Below are 18,356 nucleotides of genomic sequence, written 5' to 3'. Positions count from 1 at the left end.
CCTGGCAAGCCCTGGAGTTTCCCGTCAACTCTGGGTATGTAGAACGGAGACGGCCGAGACCTCTGCAGTAGAGGCAGCAACCGTCGTGCATGTGCCTGTCACGTTCCTATGGGCACAGACGTCTGCGTCTCAGCTGCCTGGGCTCCAGAAACCGGGATACAGCGGTGGTGTCAAAAAGGCGCTGTCTCACACTTTCTCGGATGCGGTTGTCAATCCTGATGGCCAGCATTATCAGGGACTCGAGGTCCTCTCCCAGTTCCCGAACTGCCAGTTCATACTTGATGGAGTTAGACAGACCCTGGTGGAAAGCGGTGACCAGTGCCTCTCGGCGGCGAGGGTGCGGAACTCAATGGCGAAGTTAGCCACTGGTCTGGCCCCTTGGCAGAGGTTGAACAGTCGACTTGCTGCTTCTCGTCCGCGAATGGGTGGTTGAAGACTCGTCGCAGCTTGGCAGTGAAGGCTAATATAGAGCTGCAGGATGGTGGCTGTTGTTCCCTCACCGCTGTTGCCCACGCCAGGGCCTTGCCCGAGAGTAGAGAGATTATGTAGGTGACTGATCGGTGTGGAACGAGGAGGACTGTAGCTCAAACACCAGAGAGCACTGAGTGAGAAACCCCTTGCATCCTCCCGGGTGGCCGTCATACAGCTCGGGGGCTGGGCTCTTGGGTTCCTGGTGCAGGTTCCCTGGAGGAACTACGGCAACGCCTGTAGCACTGGGAGATGAGACTTGGGCATTGGCTCCTCCTGGGTTGGGGTTGGGCCGTGGTTGGAGGAAATTGGTAAGTGCCCGGAGGGTATCTGATATTTGGGAGAGCTGTTCTTGCTGCCGCCCAGTGCTTCTTGGTGGGTTATAGCGTTCTGGATCTGGGTGATCTCTGCTGGGTTCATTTTGAAGCAGAAGCTTGCTGTGACATGGTGAGGTTAGACCCAGGTGCAGAGAAGAGACCAGACGAGGAATCAGTGGTTAAGAATAAACATAATACTTTACAGAGAAACGGTAGCCGCAGGATCACAGTACACTTGAAAAAACAACAAACACTAAGTTAGCAACTCACTCAGTAAACGAACACACATGGAAAACAATTCAAGCTGCAGTAAAGGTCAACAGAAAACACACCTCTTTTAACAGGGAAATCATAATGAATAAATAGGACACCTGAGTGTCGTTATTGTCTCTAGGACGGTCTCTGCCACCCTCTAGTGACAGGTGGAACCATGACAATGAAAACAGGATGCACCTGAGCATAATTTAGAGTCTCATAGCAAAGGGTCTGAATACTTATGTTTTAGATTTTAATAAATTTGCAAAAAATTCTAAAAACCTGTTTTCGCTTTGTTATTATGGGGGATTGTGTGTAGATTGATGAGGACATTTTTTTATTTAATCCATTTTAGAATAAGGCTGTAACGTAACAAAATGTGGAAAAAGTTAAGAGGTCTGAATACTTCCAGAATGCACTGTATTTGTATGTGTGCAGGGCCAGCTCTATCCTTTTGGGTGTCCTAAGCGAGATTTGGTTGTGGGGGTCCCCCACCAAGCAGGCCATTTTTTTGTTGTGGCCTCCATCTTCACTGCAAGTTTTCGGCAGTTCTACACATTTTACCATGAGTTGGAGAGACATTTTAGAAATGTTATAACACATTTCATACATTTCTACTCATTTTGCCATGGGGCAGAGGGAAATGTTTGAAGTTTTAAAGCTAATTTCCTGCAATTCTACACATTTTGCCTTGACCTATACCATAGAGTGGATGTCCGCGCATCTGTATGAAGGTGGCAGAGTTGCAGCGGTGTTTGTCAGACCAGGAGACATCAGCGGATGAAAACGACTGTAGCCCCTTTGGGCTACAAACTAATTTGACCGCTCTATGGAAAGATGACACCCTCATGAATACGATGGTGGTCCACAAGCGTCATGGGACTCCGAACAGTTTGGGTTACACACTATCGAGAGGTGAGAGTCACGAACACGTACATGTCGGTTGTTTTGCTCTAGGATGCCCATAAGCCTCACAATTAGGTAACCCGGTACCAGGTAAAACAAATGAATGGAAGTAGTTTAGTGCCGAAAAAATTTGTTGAATATGGGTACACAACTTGACCACTATCGGCCTGGGCCTGTCACCACCCCCAAGTTCCTGTGGTTCAAGGACAAGGTAGCTGTTCTGGAAAGAGCCAATAACTTGAGAGTAACGTATATCCTTCTCAACGAAGACTACCCTTTAGCTGTGTGCCAGAAGAGGACTGTCATGTTTTGTCTTTGATCATGTCTTGTCCCTGTGCTTCCCTCTGCTGGTCTTATTAGGTTCTTTCTCTTTCTCTCTCTCTATCGTTCCGTTCATGCTCCCAGCTGTTTCTCATTCTCCCTACGACCTCATTTACTCTTTCACACCTGTCCCCTATTTTGCCCTCTGATTAGAGTCCCTATTTCTCCCTCTGTTTTCCGCTCCTGTCCTTGTCGGATTCTTGTTGGATGTTTGCAGTTCCTGTGTCTTGTTCCGCCCTGTCGTGTTCTTTTGCCTTCTTCAGATGCTGCGTGTGAGCAGGTGTCTATGTCAGCTACGGCCTGTGCCTTCCTGAAGCGACCTGCAGTCTGTGGTCGCGTCTCCAGTCGTTCCTCTCTATTGACGAGAGGATTTCAGTTTCCTGTTTTGGATTTCCATTGATTTATATCCAGGAGTATCATTATTTGTTTTATACTGGAATAAAGACTCTGTTACTATTACGTCGCTTTTGGGTCCTCATTCATCTGCATAACAAGGACAGAACTTATCCCAGCCATGAAAGCTGTCAGAGCGCGTGGGGATATTGTTACATCTGCTATGACAGGCTCATTGTCCACCCTCCCTCCCAAAAGCCTGGAAGGGATGAGAGAACCAAGCCTATTGGTTCATAGCTTCAACACCGCAGCACACACACACACCAACTGATTAATGGACTGCTGAATGTATATTTTTTTTGTCTTGCTTTATTTGCTCTTTTCCATATTATGTCTATCTCTGATAAGCTACCCAGGAAAGGGATGAAAGTAGCCCATATTAATATATGTAGCCTTAGAAATAAGGTTCATGTAGGGCTGTTGCGGTGACCTTATTACCGCCACACTAGGGTTCACCCGTCATTAGTAGCCTACCAAATGCAATTGCACGAGAAAACAGTGATGGCCTCCATTAAAAAGAGGAGGGTCCCATCATTCTATAGGCTAGGCCTAGTATATTTATTTCTAAACTTTCCTAATATTAAGCACATTACTTATCTTTACTACAGGAGTATAGCCTACCTGGCTGGCATGAACAGGAACCACGGGAAAAGCGTCCGCCATTCGCTATTTAAGTGCATAGATAACATATATTCTTTCCTGCTGCCCCTGTTTCAAGACAGGTGCATGATAATGGTCCATTCTAAATCAAAACAAATGTCACACATATTATTTAGTATATGCAAAGACAAGATTAAATCAAGAATAGTCTGATTGGTGACAATATTAGTCTATCACTTGTGAATTACATATTATAACTTGTGAATGAAGCCCAGCAGAAGGCAAAAAACAGTGCCTTTTTTTGCGACTTTTTCAAATCACAGTAGCACAGCTCATGTAGCCTAGGCCATAGGCCTATATGTTAAGGTTTGTATCAAATCAATTCAATTCAAATGTTATTTGTCACATGCGTCGAATACAACAGGTTATAGTGAAATGCTTACTTACGAGCCCTAAACCAACAACACAGTTAAAAAATAAATACAAATAAAATAAAAATACGAATAGGAATAAGAAATAAAAGTAACAAGTAATTAAAGAGCAGCAGTAAAATAACAATAGCAAGACTATATACAGGGTACCAGTACAGAGCCAATGTGCGGGGGCACCGGTTAGTCGAGGTAATTGAGGAAATATGTACACGTAAGTAGAGTTTTTAAAGTGACTATGCATAGATGTTAACAACAGAGAGAAGCAGAGGTGTAAAAGGGGGGCAATGCAAATAGTCTGGGTAGCCGTTTGCTTAGATGTTCAGGAGTATTATGGCTTGGGGGTAGAAGCTGTTTAGAAGCTTCTTGGACCTAGACTTGATGCTCCGGTACCGCTTGCCGTGCAGTAGCAAAAATAACAGTCCATGACTAGGCTGGCTGGAGACTTTGAAAAATTTTAGGGCCTTCCTCTGACACCGCCTGGTATAGAGGTTGCAGATGGCAGGAAGCTTGGCCCCAGCAATGTACTGGGCCATACACACTACCCTCTGTAGTGCCTTGCTGTCGGAGGCCGAGCAGTTGCCATACCAGGCAGTGATTCAACCAGTCAGTATGCTCTTGATGGTGCAGCTGTAGAACCTTTTGAGGATCTGAGGACTCATGCCAAATATTTTCAGTCTCCTGAGGGGGAATAGGTTTTGTCGTGCCCTCTTCACGACTGTCTTGGTGTGCTTGGACCATGTTAGTTTGTTGGTGATGTGGACACCAAGGAACTTGAAGCTCTCAACCTGCTCCACTACAGCCCTGTCGATGAGAATGGGGGCGTGCTCGGTCCTCTTTTCCTGTAGTCCACAATCATCTCCTTTGTCTTGCTCACGTTGAGGGAGAAGTTGTTGTCCTGGCACCACACGGCCATGTCTCTGACCTCTTCCCTATAGGCTGTCTCGTCGTAGTCGGTGATCAGGCCTACCACTGTTGTGTCATTGGCAAACTTAATGATGGTGTTGGAGTCGTGCCTGGCCTTGTAGTCATGAGTGAACAGGGAGTACAAGAGGGGACTGAGCACGCACCCTTAAGGGGCCACTGTGTTGAGGATCAGTGTGGCGGATGTGTTATTACCTACCCTTAACACTTGGGAGCGGCCTGTCAGGAAGTCCAGGATCCAGTTGCAGAGGGAGGTGTTTAGTCCCAGGGTCCTTAGCTTAGTGATGAGCTTTGAGGGCACTATGGTGTTGAACGCTGATCTGTAGTCAATGAATAGCATTCTCACATAGGTGTTCCTTTGTCCAGGTGGGAAAGGGCAGTGTGGAGTGCAATAGAGATTGCATCATCTGTGGATCTGTTAGGGCGGTATGCAAATTGGAGTGGGTCTAGGGTTTCTGGGATAATGGTGTTGATGTGAGCCATGACCAGCCTTTCAAAGCACTTCATGGCTACAGACGTGAGTGCAACGGGTCAGTAGTCATTTAGGCAGGTCACCTTAGTGTCCTTGGGCACAGGGACTATGGTGGTCTGCTTAAACTTCTTGAGGATAGGGTGCAGAGTTTTCACTTAGGGAAAAATAGCGTGCCCAATTTCAACTTCGTGCTACTCATCCCCAGAATATAAGATATGCATATTATTAGTAGATGTGGATAGAAAACACTCTGAAGTTTCTAAAACTGTTTGAATCATATCTGTAAGTATAACAGAACTTATATAGCAGTCAAAACCCTGAGGACTAACTTTTTTCTTTTTAAGTTCCTGTATGTTCAATGGTTTGTTATGGGCAAACCAGAATTCTAATCTCTATCAACGTAGTTCCTACTGCTTCCACTGGATGTCGCCATTGTATGGAAAAAGGTTAAGGTTTTTCCTTAGTTAACAGAGAAAGATATTGACCCGGAAGTGGAGTGACGTAGTGTGTTTATGTTTGAGAGTTGAGCAAGACTTGAAAAGTACCGTGAGTTTGTTGATATCCTGTATTGAAAACAGATTGACCAGGGGCCTGTTGCACAAAACTAGGATAAGGGATTAAGCCAGGATATCTTGGTGATCCTGGCTCAATTGATCCGTAATCCGGTTGCACTAAAGATGGATAGGGGGCAGGAGGATATGTTATGGTATAAATTACCATGGAGATTTATTCTGTGGAGCTAGCCTGCTCCAGACCAGGCTAAATTCCAGGATCTATTTAATCTCATCCCTAATGTCAGTCAGCAGTCACCACAAATGGAAACCAATAGTTATTTCACTGCTCACTATACATTGTTATCACATATAACTAGACCCACTGTTATTATTTAAACGTTTGTGATCATTAATTTCAATGATTTTGGATAAAAAATGATTTTTAGATGATGTTGCTATCATTAGATAATTTACAGTTTCCCATAGACTATAAGGCTATATATAAAATGATAGAATGTTAGGGCCACAGAGGGGAAAAAAACACAAGTCATAATATTGTAACCAGTTGTTTTAAAGGAGGACAGTTGTTAAAATGACAGATGTGGGGCATTTCGTGAAATTGTACTTCAGTATGGTTTCATAAACAAAGACATGCTGATGTGCCAGAATATTAAGTATCACATTGTCATAAGTATCAAAACTGTAAAAACAATATGTAGCTTTTCTGCAGAAAGAACCAGCCTCATAAATTTATGACTTTATCCTTTTTCTTCAGTGTGGCCCTAGTACTCTGTCATATAAACAAATACACATTCCATATGAATATAAAAACACAATGTGTAACATTATGTTCCTTTATTGAATAAGGACAAAACAAAGCAGGTAAACCATCAGCTCCTTTCGAAACTGAAGTCACAGTGACTCTACAAGATGGAAAGCACAGAATCCAAGCATATTATACAAAATGATACATACACATTCAAAGGTCTGTATATAACACACCCTGCATGTCTGCACACTAAAATAAATGCAGGACAAATCCATACACATCAACTGAACAGACAAATGAATGGATGCAGTAGCCTCCCTGCAGCCTTGTATTACACACAGTATACCGCACAAACATCATAAGAGGCCAAATTCGTCAAAAAACGAACCCAAAAAAAACCTAATTCCTCTGCCACCGCAGGACATATTTAACCAAAATTGAAAGCACACATACTAACTAAAATAATTCAACACATATTGGTCCCTCAGCAGCCGACCACTGTCGTCATCAGGGAAGATTGCCGGATTGTCCCAGTCCATGGCTGGTGGCACTCTGGGGGCCCTCTCCTTCCTCAGGCAGGCCACATTGTGGAGGACAGCACAAGCCACAGTAATATCACATGCCCTAACAGGGCTGACCCTTAATTTGTGAAGGCAGTGAAAGCGTGCCTTCAGGAGGCCAAAGGTCATTTCAACTCTGGCCCTGGTCCTGGCATGGGCATGGTTGTAGGCCTGCTGTGCTTCCTGGGGGTCTGTGAAAGGTGTCAGGAGAAAAGGCTGGCAGCCATACCCCCTGTCTCCCAGCAACACACCAGAGAATTCACCTGTCAACACAAAATCTCATCATTACTACCTCATAAACACAGTGATATTCTTGACACAGCCATGATGGTTATAAATAGGGGTTGTGTGGCTTACCTTGTGATAGGCACTGATAGATTTCAGAGGCCCGAAAGATTCTGGAGTCATGGACTGAGCCAGGCCATTTTGCCACAACATTGCTGATCACACAGTCAGCATTGCAGACCATCTGAAATCATAAGATGAGGAATATTACACCAATCAATGCACATCACTGGCAATGCAGAGTGTTCGTCAATGGACAATATCAAAAAGTTATGTTCACCTGAACATTAATGCTGTGAAAGGATTTCCTATTCACAAAATCGGCCTCATGGGCACCTGAGGGGGCTTTTATCCTTATGTGTGTGCAGTCCACTGCACCAATGACATTGGGGAAACCTGTCACACAAAGTAATGAGTATCCTACTATGTGTTAACAGTTGTCCTGTAATTTGTAGATCCTCTTACCTGCAATCCTATAGAACTCCTCTTTGATGTCACAGAGTCTTCTGTGGCCAGGGAAGGAGATGAAGACATCTGCTAATGCTTTGATAGCCAGACACACACTCCTTATTGTGCGGCAAATTGTGGCCTTGTTCAGCTGTTCTGCATCCCCCACTGAGTACAGGAAGGCTCCACTAGCAAAAAAGCGCAAGGCCACACAAACCATTTGCTCCACACTCAGTGCATGGCTCCGTGCAGTGCGGTGCTTAATCCTGGGACCCAGTAGTCTGCATAGATACCTGATGCCATCTGCAGAAAACCTGTATCTTTCATATAGATGGTCATCAGGGAAGGCCAGTGGGTCCAACCGGTCCCTGAAGACCCTTTCTCGCCTGAAGGCTCTCCTCAGCACAAGTGCTTCTTCATCCACCACATCTCGCACGAATGGGCATGCCATTGTCAGAGCAGAAAGGAACACACAATTTTGGGCCTTCATATAGGCTAGTGGCCACACCTGGTGCTGGGGGGGTGGGCAAAAGAGGGCGATGCCTTATAACGATGACTTGGTTGTACTGATTGCTGGGAAAATAAAAAAAACCTTAGAAAGATGCCACCGTCCTGTGTGCTCACAATAAGAGCTCATATGTCATGGCTCACTTGACTTTACGAGAATATACCTAATTTTTATTTTGAGCTGTGTCATCTTCTTGGAGCTGGGGGAGGAAAGAAAAATAATGATTAATACATTTGTGTTACAGTTAGCATACAGTGTACATTGAAGGCATATCTCACCTCCCTCTCAAGTTTTTTTATTTCAAGGTCCAGTTTCCTAATTGTCCTCTTTTTTATTTCGGACTCCAGTGCAAGATTTTCCATCTTTTTCTTCTTGTACTGAATGTCTATGTCTGCCAGTTCTATTTGGCGCCGGAGGTGGTTGCCATACAACTTTCTGATAGCTTGTGAGCTCTGTGAACACAATACAATTAGCGCAGCTGGAATTTGGCAGGATGTGGTGTCCTTTTATTAATACACACTATGTTGCCAGGCTGGTTTTCCCACTGTATAGCATCTGGGTCCTGTAAAATAAATTAGATTTTTTGATTTTGATGAGGACTCCTCACCATTGTAGAGTAAATAGTACTTTCACAGTCTTAAAATGATACCTCATGCCTTCTGGAATCCAGAGAGATGGTCTCCTCCTCATCATCGTCTCCATCATGTGCTGTTGCTGCTGCACTGGGGCCTTCACCCTATCACATTTAATCGGATTCATATTGAAGCTAGTAGACAAGACATGCCAGGCCTATGTAACGGATGTGAAATGGCTAGCTAGTTAGCGGGTACGCGCTACTAGCATTTCAATCAGTTACGTCACTTGCTCTGAGACTTAAGTAGGGTTGCCCCTTGCTCTGCAAGGGCCGTGGCCTTTGTGGAGCGATGGGTAACGACGCTTCGTGGGTGTCAGTTGTTGATGTGTGCAGAGGGTCCCTGGTTCGCGCCCGTGTCGGGGCGAGGGGACGGTACTAAAGTTATACTGTTACATTGGTGCCGTGACCCGGATCACTGGTTGCTGCGGAAAAGGAGGAGGTTGAAAGGGGGGTGAGTGTAACGGATGTGAAATGGCTAGCTAGTTAGCGGGTACGCGCTACTAGCATTTCAATCAGTTACGTCACTTGCTCTGAGACTTAAGTAGGGTTGCCCCTTGCTCTGCAAGGGCCGCGGCTTTTGTGGAGCGATGGGTAACGACGCTTCGTGGGTGTCAGTTGTTGATGTGTGCAGAGGGTCCCTGGTTCGCGCCCGTGTCGGGGCGAGGGGACGGTACTAAAGTTATACTGTTACACCTACAGTATGCCTTTGATGGAGTACTCACTGGATCAGCATCGTCTGGTGCTTGTGCTGGTGGCTCTAACAGGAACACAGTGCTGCCAGACACTGCAAGGCAATAGGTAAACCAAAGTCAGACAGTCCAAATTGATTCAATATGAATGTGGTTGTATCCCATGTAGAGATGGAAGGACATACCTTGAATGAAGCGGGTGGCATCTTGGGAGGAACCTATGCTCGTCTCTTTCCCCCCAGGGATCCCCTCTAAGACGGGCCTGCCTTTATTTAGCTCCAAGGCCATGTCCTCTGCTGGGGTAAGGTCAGCCTTTGGTGACCCACCACCCGTGCCTTGTCTGTGGGTATTCTTTTTCACTGCTAAAACAGTACAGACAATGTGTGAGCAGGCACCTTCTGGGTACAATATATGCTTGTGCTTTGTTAAATATTAGTCAGGGACCATACCATTCTGCAGAATGTTCTTGTATTTGATTTTGACCTGCTGCCATGTCCGTTTTGGCCTGTTCATGTTTAATCTACACACACACACACACACACACACACACACACACATTTAATGGAGTCACACTGCAAAAAATTACTTGGTATTTTTGTCTTGTTTTCAGTAAAAATATCAAAAAATGTATCATAGCTTTATACAGTGTGATGGAGTTACTTTACACAATTTCACTCATATCTGCAGTGCATTTCAATTAAAAATTTAACCGTTTCATAATTACAGTACAACTGCATTTTTGGAGATGTGAATTAAATATTTGAATTGTAATTGTGATGTTTCAGCGGAGCGGTGAGTGTGTAATTGTGCACTACTTACGCATTCAGGCGGTCTGCAATACTTTGCCACGCTTTTTCTCTTTGCTTTATCACTGTGGCGGTGTTGCCTTTCTTCTTAATTATATCTTTTACCTCCTCGTATGCCTCTATGAGGATTTGTGCTTCCGACGGGGAAAAGTACGCGGCTCTAGTTGCCATGGTAAATCAGTTAATCTGTGATCTGTGGCGGGGTCTATTTGAGTGAGCCGTGAGCGCGCACCTATCCAGGATTGGTTTCACCTGGCTTAATGAATCCGTGTCTGCTCATCCTGGCTTGGTCTTTGTGCAACCAATTAAGCCTGGACGCACATGTTTTGGCTTCATTGAGCTCAGCTGAGTCATTTATCCCGGATGTCTTAATTCTACTTTTGTGCAACAGGCCCCAGTCTTCAATTTGATCGATTATTAACGTTTACAAATAACTTAAGTTGTATTACAAAAGTACTTTGAAATGTTTTGGCAAAGTTTAGAGGTAATTTTTTAGATATTTTGTCGTGATTTTGCGCAAATTGAAGGCTGTTTTTCCTGGTACAACGGCGCCAAATAAATGGACAATTTGGATATATATGGACGGAATTAATCGAACTAAAGGACCATTTGTGATGTTTATGGGACATATTGGAGTGCCAACAAAAGAATCTCGTCAAAGGTAATGCATGTTTTATATTTTATTTCTGCGTTTTGAGTAGCGCCGGCATGGTTGAAATATGCTACACTCTCTTTGTTGACATTGTGCTATCATCAGATAATAGCATCTTATGCTTTCGCCGAAAAGCCTTTTTGAAATCTGACATGTTGGCTGGATTCACAACGAGTGTAGCTTTAATTTGGTATCTTATATGTGTAATTTAATAAAGTTTGATTTTATAGATTTTTTTTAAAATCTGGCGCTCTACATTTTAACAGGCTGTTGGGACGCAAGCGTCCCGCGATCCCAGAGAGGTTAAAAGATGTTGGTATTACAGACTCAGACAGGGAGAGGTTGAAAATGTAAGTGAAGACACTTGCCAGTTGGTCAGCGCATGCTTACAGTACACGTCCTGGTTGTCCGTCTGGCCCTGCGGCCTTGTGAATGTTGACCTGTTTAAAGGTCTTACATCGGCTGCGGAAAGCGTGATCACACAATCTTCCGGAACAGTTGGTGCTCTCATGCATGTTTGAGTGTTATTTGCCTCGAAGTGAGCATAGAAGTAGTTTAGCTATTATGGTAGGCTCGTGTCACTGGGCAGCTCTCGGCTGTGCTTCCCTTTGTAGTCTGTAATGATTTGTAGTACGATTCAATCTTAGTCCTGTATTGACGCCTCGCCTGTTTGATGGTTCGTCGGAGGGCATAGCGGGATTTCTTATGAGTGTTAGAGTCCCGCTCCTTGGAGGCAGCAGCTCTAGCCTTTAGCTCAGTGCGGATGTTGCTTGTAATCCATGGCTTCTGGTTGGAGTATGTACGTTCGGTCACTGTGGGGACGATGTCATCGATGCACTTATTGCTGAAGCCAATGACCGATGTGGTGTACTCCTCAATGCCATCGGAGGAATCCCGGAACATATTCCAGTCTGTGCTATCCAGTCTATTCCAGTCTGTATCACAACTAAAGTGGCCAAATAATTTCTTAAAATTAAGCACATTAATCCGCTTTACCAGGGGTGTAGAGCCGCACTGAAATATATAAGCAGCAAGTGAGTTTCAAGTTTGGGGAAGATATTTTCACCATAAAAATGCACCTTTATAATAAAAGCATTACATGCATAATCGAATTTGCGGTTATTGAGTATTTTCCAGAACATGTGTGGCAATTATACATTTCAGGAGTCAGCAAGAATAGGGCACTCTATATGTGCTCTGAGTCATTCGACACCATTAGACATGCACCTGTCTAGGGAGTGGACATGAGTGTTTATTTCTGTACCAATGCTATGGCCTAATATTTACTATTGCTATGGTTACTTCACGAATGGAATCTATGACCTACATGCACCTGTCGTGGAAGTGAACATGTCTTTATTTTTTAACCATTGCTTTGGCTCTAATGTTTCCATGCCCTAATGTAAAACCAAACTAAAAATAGTGCAAGGCAAAATGGATAACGGTGGCCAAATGCCAGAGGGGATGAATCATAAAGAGAAGTTACTATGTGTGTGACGTAAGGAGGAAACATGTATAAGAAGTGTGCGCCAAGGTTGAAAAGGCAGTTGTTTTCATGAACCAGCTCGGCTTTTATTATATTGTAATAAATGTTTATTTGAAATCACAGACTCCGGTATTTGAGAAATATTATTGACTGAATAACGGTCACTTTTGATAATGGTGTTTTCCCGCTAATGGAACATTCGTGCTGATAGCCTACTCCCATGTGCACATTGCTGCGCTTATAATGTGAAGAAATAGCCTAATAGTTTATCAACATTTTAAGCTAAATGTTCTGATCTGTTCTGTCAGCCACATTGTGTAAAAAAAGTGTTTTTGATGCTGGTGGTTATATTAATTTGGGATCTATCGCATCCCACAACTGTGTCAGACTAGGTTTGAAATATTTATTTCTATCACAGAATAGGTCAACTTTTGTACAATCGGGGATAGTAGATTGACATTGGCTATTGCTTTCGCTGTTCGTTAGGCCTACTCATCTTGTTGACAGTGAAAAGTTCTTCCAATATCTTCAATATGCACCTCGGAATTGGATAAGGATGCGCACAGTTGCGTCCCGATGTGTGTGTCTTCACATGTAGCCTTTGAGAACCACCCGATCACATGATGGAGAACCATGTGAGTGAGAGGTGCTTCCGAGTTTGCAGCACTCAGGGAGAAGGACACAGCGCAGCACTCCGGGCCAAGGGCACAACGGCCACTGGCCGCAAAAGGCATTGATTTTTTTCGGGTGCATTACGGCCACACAAAAGTGATGCTGGCGTGAAATTCAAGGCATTATCAAATGCTTGTCAAATTGTGAATGAGAGACTGATAAAGTGTGTACAGCCTGCGCAAAAAAACAAAGCAGCGCTCATGCCTTTCAAGCATCTTTTTTCAAATCATCATTAGAGTCACATCAATGTATTAAAAATCAAAACATATAGCCCAACGTTTGTAGTATAACTAAAGTTACATTAATAACTCTAAATTAAGCATATAGGAGTACCAATTTCTGTGTTAACCGCTCAACACAGAATAGCCGCATGTGCGCACTCCCTCAAATCGCACTCTCTTTCTATATTATTCAGCTTTGTTCAATTATATTCTTCATACTATGAAATAATATAAAATAATGGCACGGAATTCTTAGCAAATCTTGTCTGCTAAATGAACTAGTGTAGCCCACAGCCATTTGGCATAGCCAGATCAGGACCTAACATAAGGACAACTCAGAGTATACAATTTTGTTCACGTCATCAGAGCACACAGCTGAACACTGTATGCTGGAAAACACCCGGTTTGTTATTTTTGATTAAAACAAAACCGCTACTAATTAAATAAGAATACCAAACTTGTTTTTGCATGGATTCTGCGACGCATTTAGCTTTTAACAGCTAGGAAACACTGCTAACCAGACAACAGTGCTAGGTGGCTGTACTACAGACACCGGTCGTCGTCGCGGGAAAGACTCATTGTTAAAAACTTTTGAAATACAACTGGTTGCAGTAAAGAGCCAACCTGGATACTAAGGAGATCCTAAGGAGGAAAATCGATGAGGACCAACAGCTTCACGCTATGGAGGAACAACATACTCCACCATGGAAAGTTCTGACTACCTCACAAAAGAACTCTAACCCGACAAAAAAAGAAAAACAGGTTAAACAGACACGGACAATTTACTTACTGTTGAAGTAGAGGCTAGTGTTCTGGCTGGAATCCATGCAACACTGGAAAAGTTGTATGAATGTAATTAGTAGGGTTCCAGGTAGCTCTAGGTAGCTAGCAGGCCTAGCAGGTTACTGATAGCTGGTAGGTAGTTAGCTGGCTAGCTTCAGTTGAGGGATTCCAGATCCGAAGTAAATAGAAATACTTTAGAAAAAAGCAGATCCACGCCACATTGGGTGAGGCGGGTTGCAGGAGAGTATTTAGAAGTTGAGGTTTAGGAAAATATTTTTAATAGATATGCGAAGAAAAATATGTAAAAAAGATATATACACTGCTCAAAAAAATAAAGGGAACACTTAAACAACACAATGTAACTCCAAGTCAATCACACTTCTGTGAAATCAAACTGTCCACTTAGGAAGCAACACTGATTGACAATAAATTTCACATGCTGTTGTGCAAATGGAATAGACAACAGGTGGAAATTATAGGCAATTAGCAAGACATCCCCCAATAAAGGAGTGGTTCTGCAGGTGGTGACCACAGACCACTTCTCAGTTCCTATGCTTCCTGGCTGATGTTTCGGTCACTTTTGAATGCTGGCGGTGCTTTCACTCTAGTGGTAGCATGAGACGGAGTCTACAACCCACACAAGTGGCTCAGGTAGTGCAGCTCATCCAGGATGGCACATCAATGCGAGCTGTGGCAAGAAGGTTTGCTGTGTCTGTCAGCGTAGTGTCCAGAGCATGGAGGCGCTACCAGGAGACAGGCCAGTACATCAGGATACGTGGAGGAGGCCGTAGGAGGGCAACAACCCAGCAGCAGGACCGCTACCTCCGCCTTTGAGCAGGAGGAGCACTGCCAGAGCCCTGCAAAATGACCTCCAGCAGGCCACAAATGTGCATGTGTCTGCTCAAACGGTCAGAAACAGACTCCATGAGGGTGGTATGAGGGCCCGACGTCCACAGGTGGGGGTTGTGCTTACAGCCCAACACCGTGCAGGACGTTTGGCATTTGCCAGAGAACACCAAGATTGGCAAATTCGCCACTGGCGCCCTGTGCTCTTCACAGATGAAAGCAGGTTCACACTGAGCACGTGACAGACGTGACAGAGTCTGGAGACGCCGTGGAGAACGTTCTGCTGCCTGCAACATCCTCCAGCATTACCGGTTTGGTGGTGGGTCAGTCATGGTGTGGGGTGGCATTTCTTTGGGGGGCTGCACAGCCCTCCATGTGCTCGCCAGAGGTAGCCTGACTGCCATTAGGTACCGAGATGAGATCCTCAGACCCCTTGTGAGACCATATGCTGGTGCGGTTGGCCCTGGGTTCCTCCTAATGCAAGACAATGCTAGACCTCATGTGGCTGGAGTGTGTCAGCAGTTCCTGCAAGAGGAAGGCATTGATGCTATGGACTGGCCCGCCCGTTCCCCAGACCTGAATCCAATTGAGCACATCTGGGACATCATGTCTCACTCCATCCACCAACGCCACGTTGCACCACAGACTGTCCAGGAGTTGGCGGATGCTTTAGTCCAGGTCTGGGAGGAGATGCCTCAGGAGACCATCCGCCACCTCATCAGGAGCATGCCCAGGCGTTGTAGGGAGGTCATACAGGCACGCGGAGGCCACACACACTACTGAGCCTCATTTTGACTTGTTTTAAGGACATTACATCAAAGTTGGATCAGCCTGTAGTGTGGTTTTCCACTTTAATTTTGAGTGTGACTCCAAATCCAGACCTCCATGGGTTGATAAATTTGATTTCCATTGATAATTTTAGTGTGATTTTGTTGTCAGCACATTCAACTATGTAAAGAAAAAAGTATTTAATAAGAATATTTCATTCATTCAGATCTAGGATGTGTTATTTTAGTGTTCCCTTAATTTTTTTGAGCAGTGTACAAGGGACACGACAGAACAAAGACGTCTGACTGCTACGCCATCTTGGATTTCATCAACTTTGGATTTAGATTTTTGGGGATTTAGATTTTTTGGGGGGATTTGGATTTAGTCAACTTTGTGTTCTTGAACGTATCCCTGTTTCTTTGTGTTCTGGAACGTAGCCCTGTCTTTCATTTTTGTTCATTGATTTCACCTGTGTTCATTTATCACCTGGTCTCATCAGCTCCCTATTTAGTTCAGTTCTTTCTGTTTGTATGGTTGTGAGGTATTGTTTGTTTTTGACTGCTTACCTGTGTTTGACCATTGCCTGCGACCATGAGTCCTGCCTTCCACAAAAGGCTTAATAAACCTCTGCCGCGCTCTGCGCATGAGTCTACACCTTTTTCTCCCTGAGTATTCATTACAGAATACTTCACCCAAAAACGGAATGGATTCAGCGGAGCTACGGCGGCGCCTAACCCAGCAAGAGGAGCTTATGGAGGAAATTTGCCATCTTCTCCACCAGCCTATCCCTACTCCTCCGATGCCAGGTATCGTAACCCATAGCCCTTCTTCGTTCATACCCATGCCTGGAAAATATGACGGTTCACCTGGGAAATGTCAGGGATTTCTGATGCAATGCAGCAAATAACTGGGCTCCTCCCCCATTAACTTTGCCACAGACAAGAGCAAGGTGGATTTTGTTGTATCTACTCACAGGCAAAGCTCGGGCCACCGCCATATGGACTGCCAAGAGCACAGAACTCGGATCCGAGACCCATTTCCACACCCTCTTCAAAGAGGTATTCGATCACTCTCCCTCCGGTCGTCCTATAGGAGACCTCCTCATAGAACTTCAACAAGGATGCAATTCAGCTGCCGAGTATGCCCTCGCATTCCGCACCATGGCTGCAGGGAGTAGATGGAATGAGGCTGCTTTACTTACTGTCTACCGACGAGAGCTCAACAGGGAACTTCAAGCGGAGCTGGCCTGTAGAGATGACCTTCAGGATTTAAATCAATAGATTCGTATGTCCATCTCCGACCGCCGAAAGAGCTTTGCCACCCAGGAACCCAAAACCTTCTCTTTCCATGATTCCGTCATCCCGTTCACGTCTTCCAGAGCCTATGCAGTTGGGCTATGCTCCTCTCCCGTGTATCGAACGTCAAAAGCGGATCCAAGAAGGGCTCTGCCTATACTGTGGAGGGAAAGATCATCTACTCAGACATTGCCCTGTTCGCCCTCCACAAAGAGATGAGAAGGGTCCCTCCGCTGCCATGCAGGTATGTGTGTCCTTATTTCTAAAGATCTCCCAGAAGCAATTCTGTCCCAGTATTGATAACCGTGAAGGGGTTTACCAAGTACGTAGAAGGCTTGAAAGATTCGGGAGGAGCAGGTGTCATGACGTTGGGTTGGGGTTAGGTTTATGACAGTCATAAATACCTCTTTCCCCCTTTTTCCCTCTCCCTACTATAACTGATGTGACATAAGAAAACCCCTTTGTTAACATAGAGATTCTGGGAACATCAGAAGTGGGGGGAAATGAACTATATTCTGGTAATCTGACCAACTGAACGGTGGTACTTAAGGTATATTATGTCAGTTCGGTTGCCCTCTGACACATTCTCATCAATGATAGAATGACAAACTCTACTGTGGAAAGTCTAAACGTCAGAGGTATCGGATTCACATGGAATTGTTGTTTAATTCAAATGTTTGAATATGAGATTATTTGTGAAGAGATTAAATGTAATTTTAGCTTCCAAATGAGAGATCTGGGTTTTCATAAATTTGGCTTCTGCTCAACCAGGGGCCCGCCCCTGTGAAAAGACATGGGTTATAAACTTTTCAGACACACCACTCTCCCTCCACTATATAAAGCCATTGACGAGAATATAACTTCCTGTTCCGGGCACACCAGGATGACGATCCTGTGTCAGAATGGTTCAGATAATAGCTACAGAACTAAGCCAACATCAGCATGGACTTTGATTGTGAATGGTATGAACTTTGAACTCGTATTCACTACAGAAGTGATATCTCCTAACCGTTGAGTTAGCAACAGCTAAACGCAGGTTAGGAAGGACAGTCCGAGTATCCCGTCTACTATACATAACGTTACTCCAAAGTATCCCGTGACAACCAGAGACATTCTCCAAAGGACAGAGGACTCGGGTTGGCGATACGGCCTTCCATCTACCACCAACCTACTGAAGCGCAGCTCAGAGTAAATATTTATTGCATTTTCCTTTTCAAATGGGCGGTAATTTAGAATGCATCAGATACTGTATTTACGATAGCACAGCTCGCCTATGTTCCAGTCTCCCGCTCTTTCACTAAGACTCAACCCCTTCCCTTTGTGTAACAAGCTGTCATATCTATTCCGCCCGCTAGGG

General features: G+C 44.5%; 1 protein-coding gene across 7 annotated transcripts; it reads right to left on the bottom strand.

The window, feature by feature from the left end:
- Positions 1-6,418: 6,418 nt before the first annotated feature.
- Positions 6,419-13,187, bottom strand: LOC139538757 (putative nuclease HARBI1). 7 transcript variants are annotated; one of them, XR_011667796.1, is made up of 10 exons: positions 9,920-13,187; positions 9,656-9,832; positions 9,504-9,565; positions 8,797-8,883; positions 8,668-8,709; positions 8,426-8,599; positions 8,311-8,346; positions 7,658-8,212; positions 7,265-7,376; positions 6,419-7,170 (listed from the first exon to the last, which is right to left on the bottom strand). XR_011667796.1 is itself a non-coding variant. In XM_071341154.1 (7 exons), the coding sequence occupies exons 4-7, from the start codon at positions 8,127-8,129 to the stop codon at positions 6,800-6,802; spliced, it is 1,071 nt and encodes a 356-aa protein (XP_071197255.1). In that variant the 5' UTR covers positions 8,130-8,212; positions 8,311-8,936; positions 9,475-9,832; positions 9,920-13,187; the 3' UTR covers positions 6,419-6,799. The 7 variants fall into 7 exon arrangements, 6 of the variants coding, with proteins under 6 accessions (XP_071197255.1, XP_071197254.1, XP_071197252.1 ...); XM_071341154.1 differs by adding an exon at positions 7,473-7,588 and having other exon boundaries at positions 8,311-8,936; positions 9,475-9,832; XM_071341153.1 differs by adding an exon at positions 7,473-7,588 and having other exon boundaries at positions 7,658-8,599; positions 8,668-8,936; positions 9,475-9,832.
- Positions 13,188-18,356: the final 5,169 nt, after the last annotated feature.

The sequence above is a fragment of the Salvelinus alpinus genome, chromosome 14 (genome assembly GCF_045679555.1).
Source record: "Salvelinus alpinus chromosome 14, SLU_Salpinus.1, whole genome shotgun sequence".
Taxonomy (NCBI): domain Eukaryota; kingdom Metazoa; phylum Chordata; class Actinopteri; order Salmoniformes; family Salmonidae; genus Salvelinus; species Salvelinus alpinus.
This window is presented reverse-complemented; position numbering and strand designations above follow the sequence as displayed.

What these genes read in the sequence shown, in the direction of transcription:
- LOC139538757 (XM_071341152.1), bottom strand. Translation starts at nt 8,129, where the DNA reads ATGAAGGCCCAAAATTGTGTGTTCCTTTCTGCTCTGACAATGGCATGC. An exon ending in GGAGTTCTATAGGATTGCAG is followed by an intron (nt 7,589 to 7,657) that starts GTAAGAGGATCT and finishes TTTGTGTGACAG; the next exon opens with GTTTCCCCAATGTCATTGGT. An exon ending in CTATCAGTGCCTATCACAAG is followed by an intron (nt 7,171 to 7,264) that starts GTAAGCCACACA and finishes TTGTGTTGACAG; the next exon opens with GTGAATTCTCTGGTGTGTTG.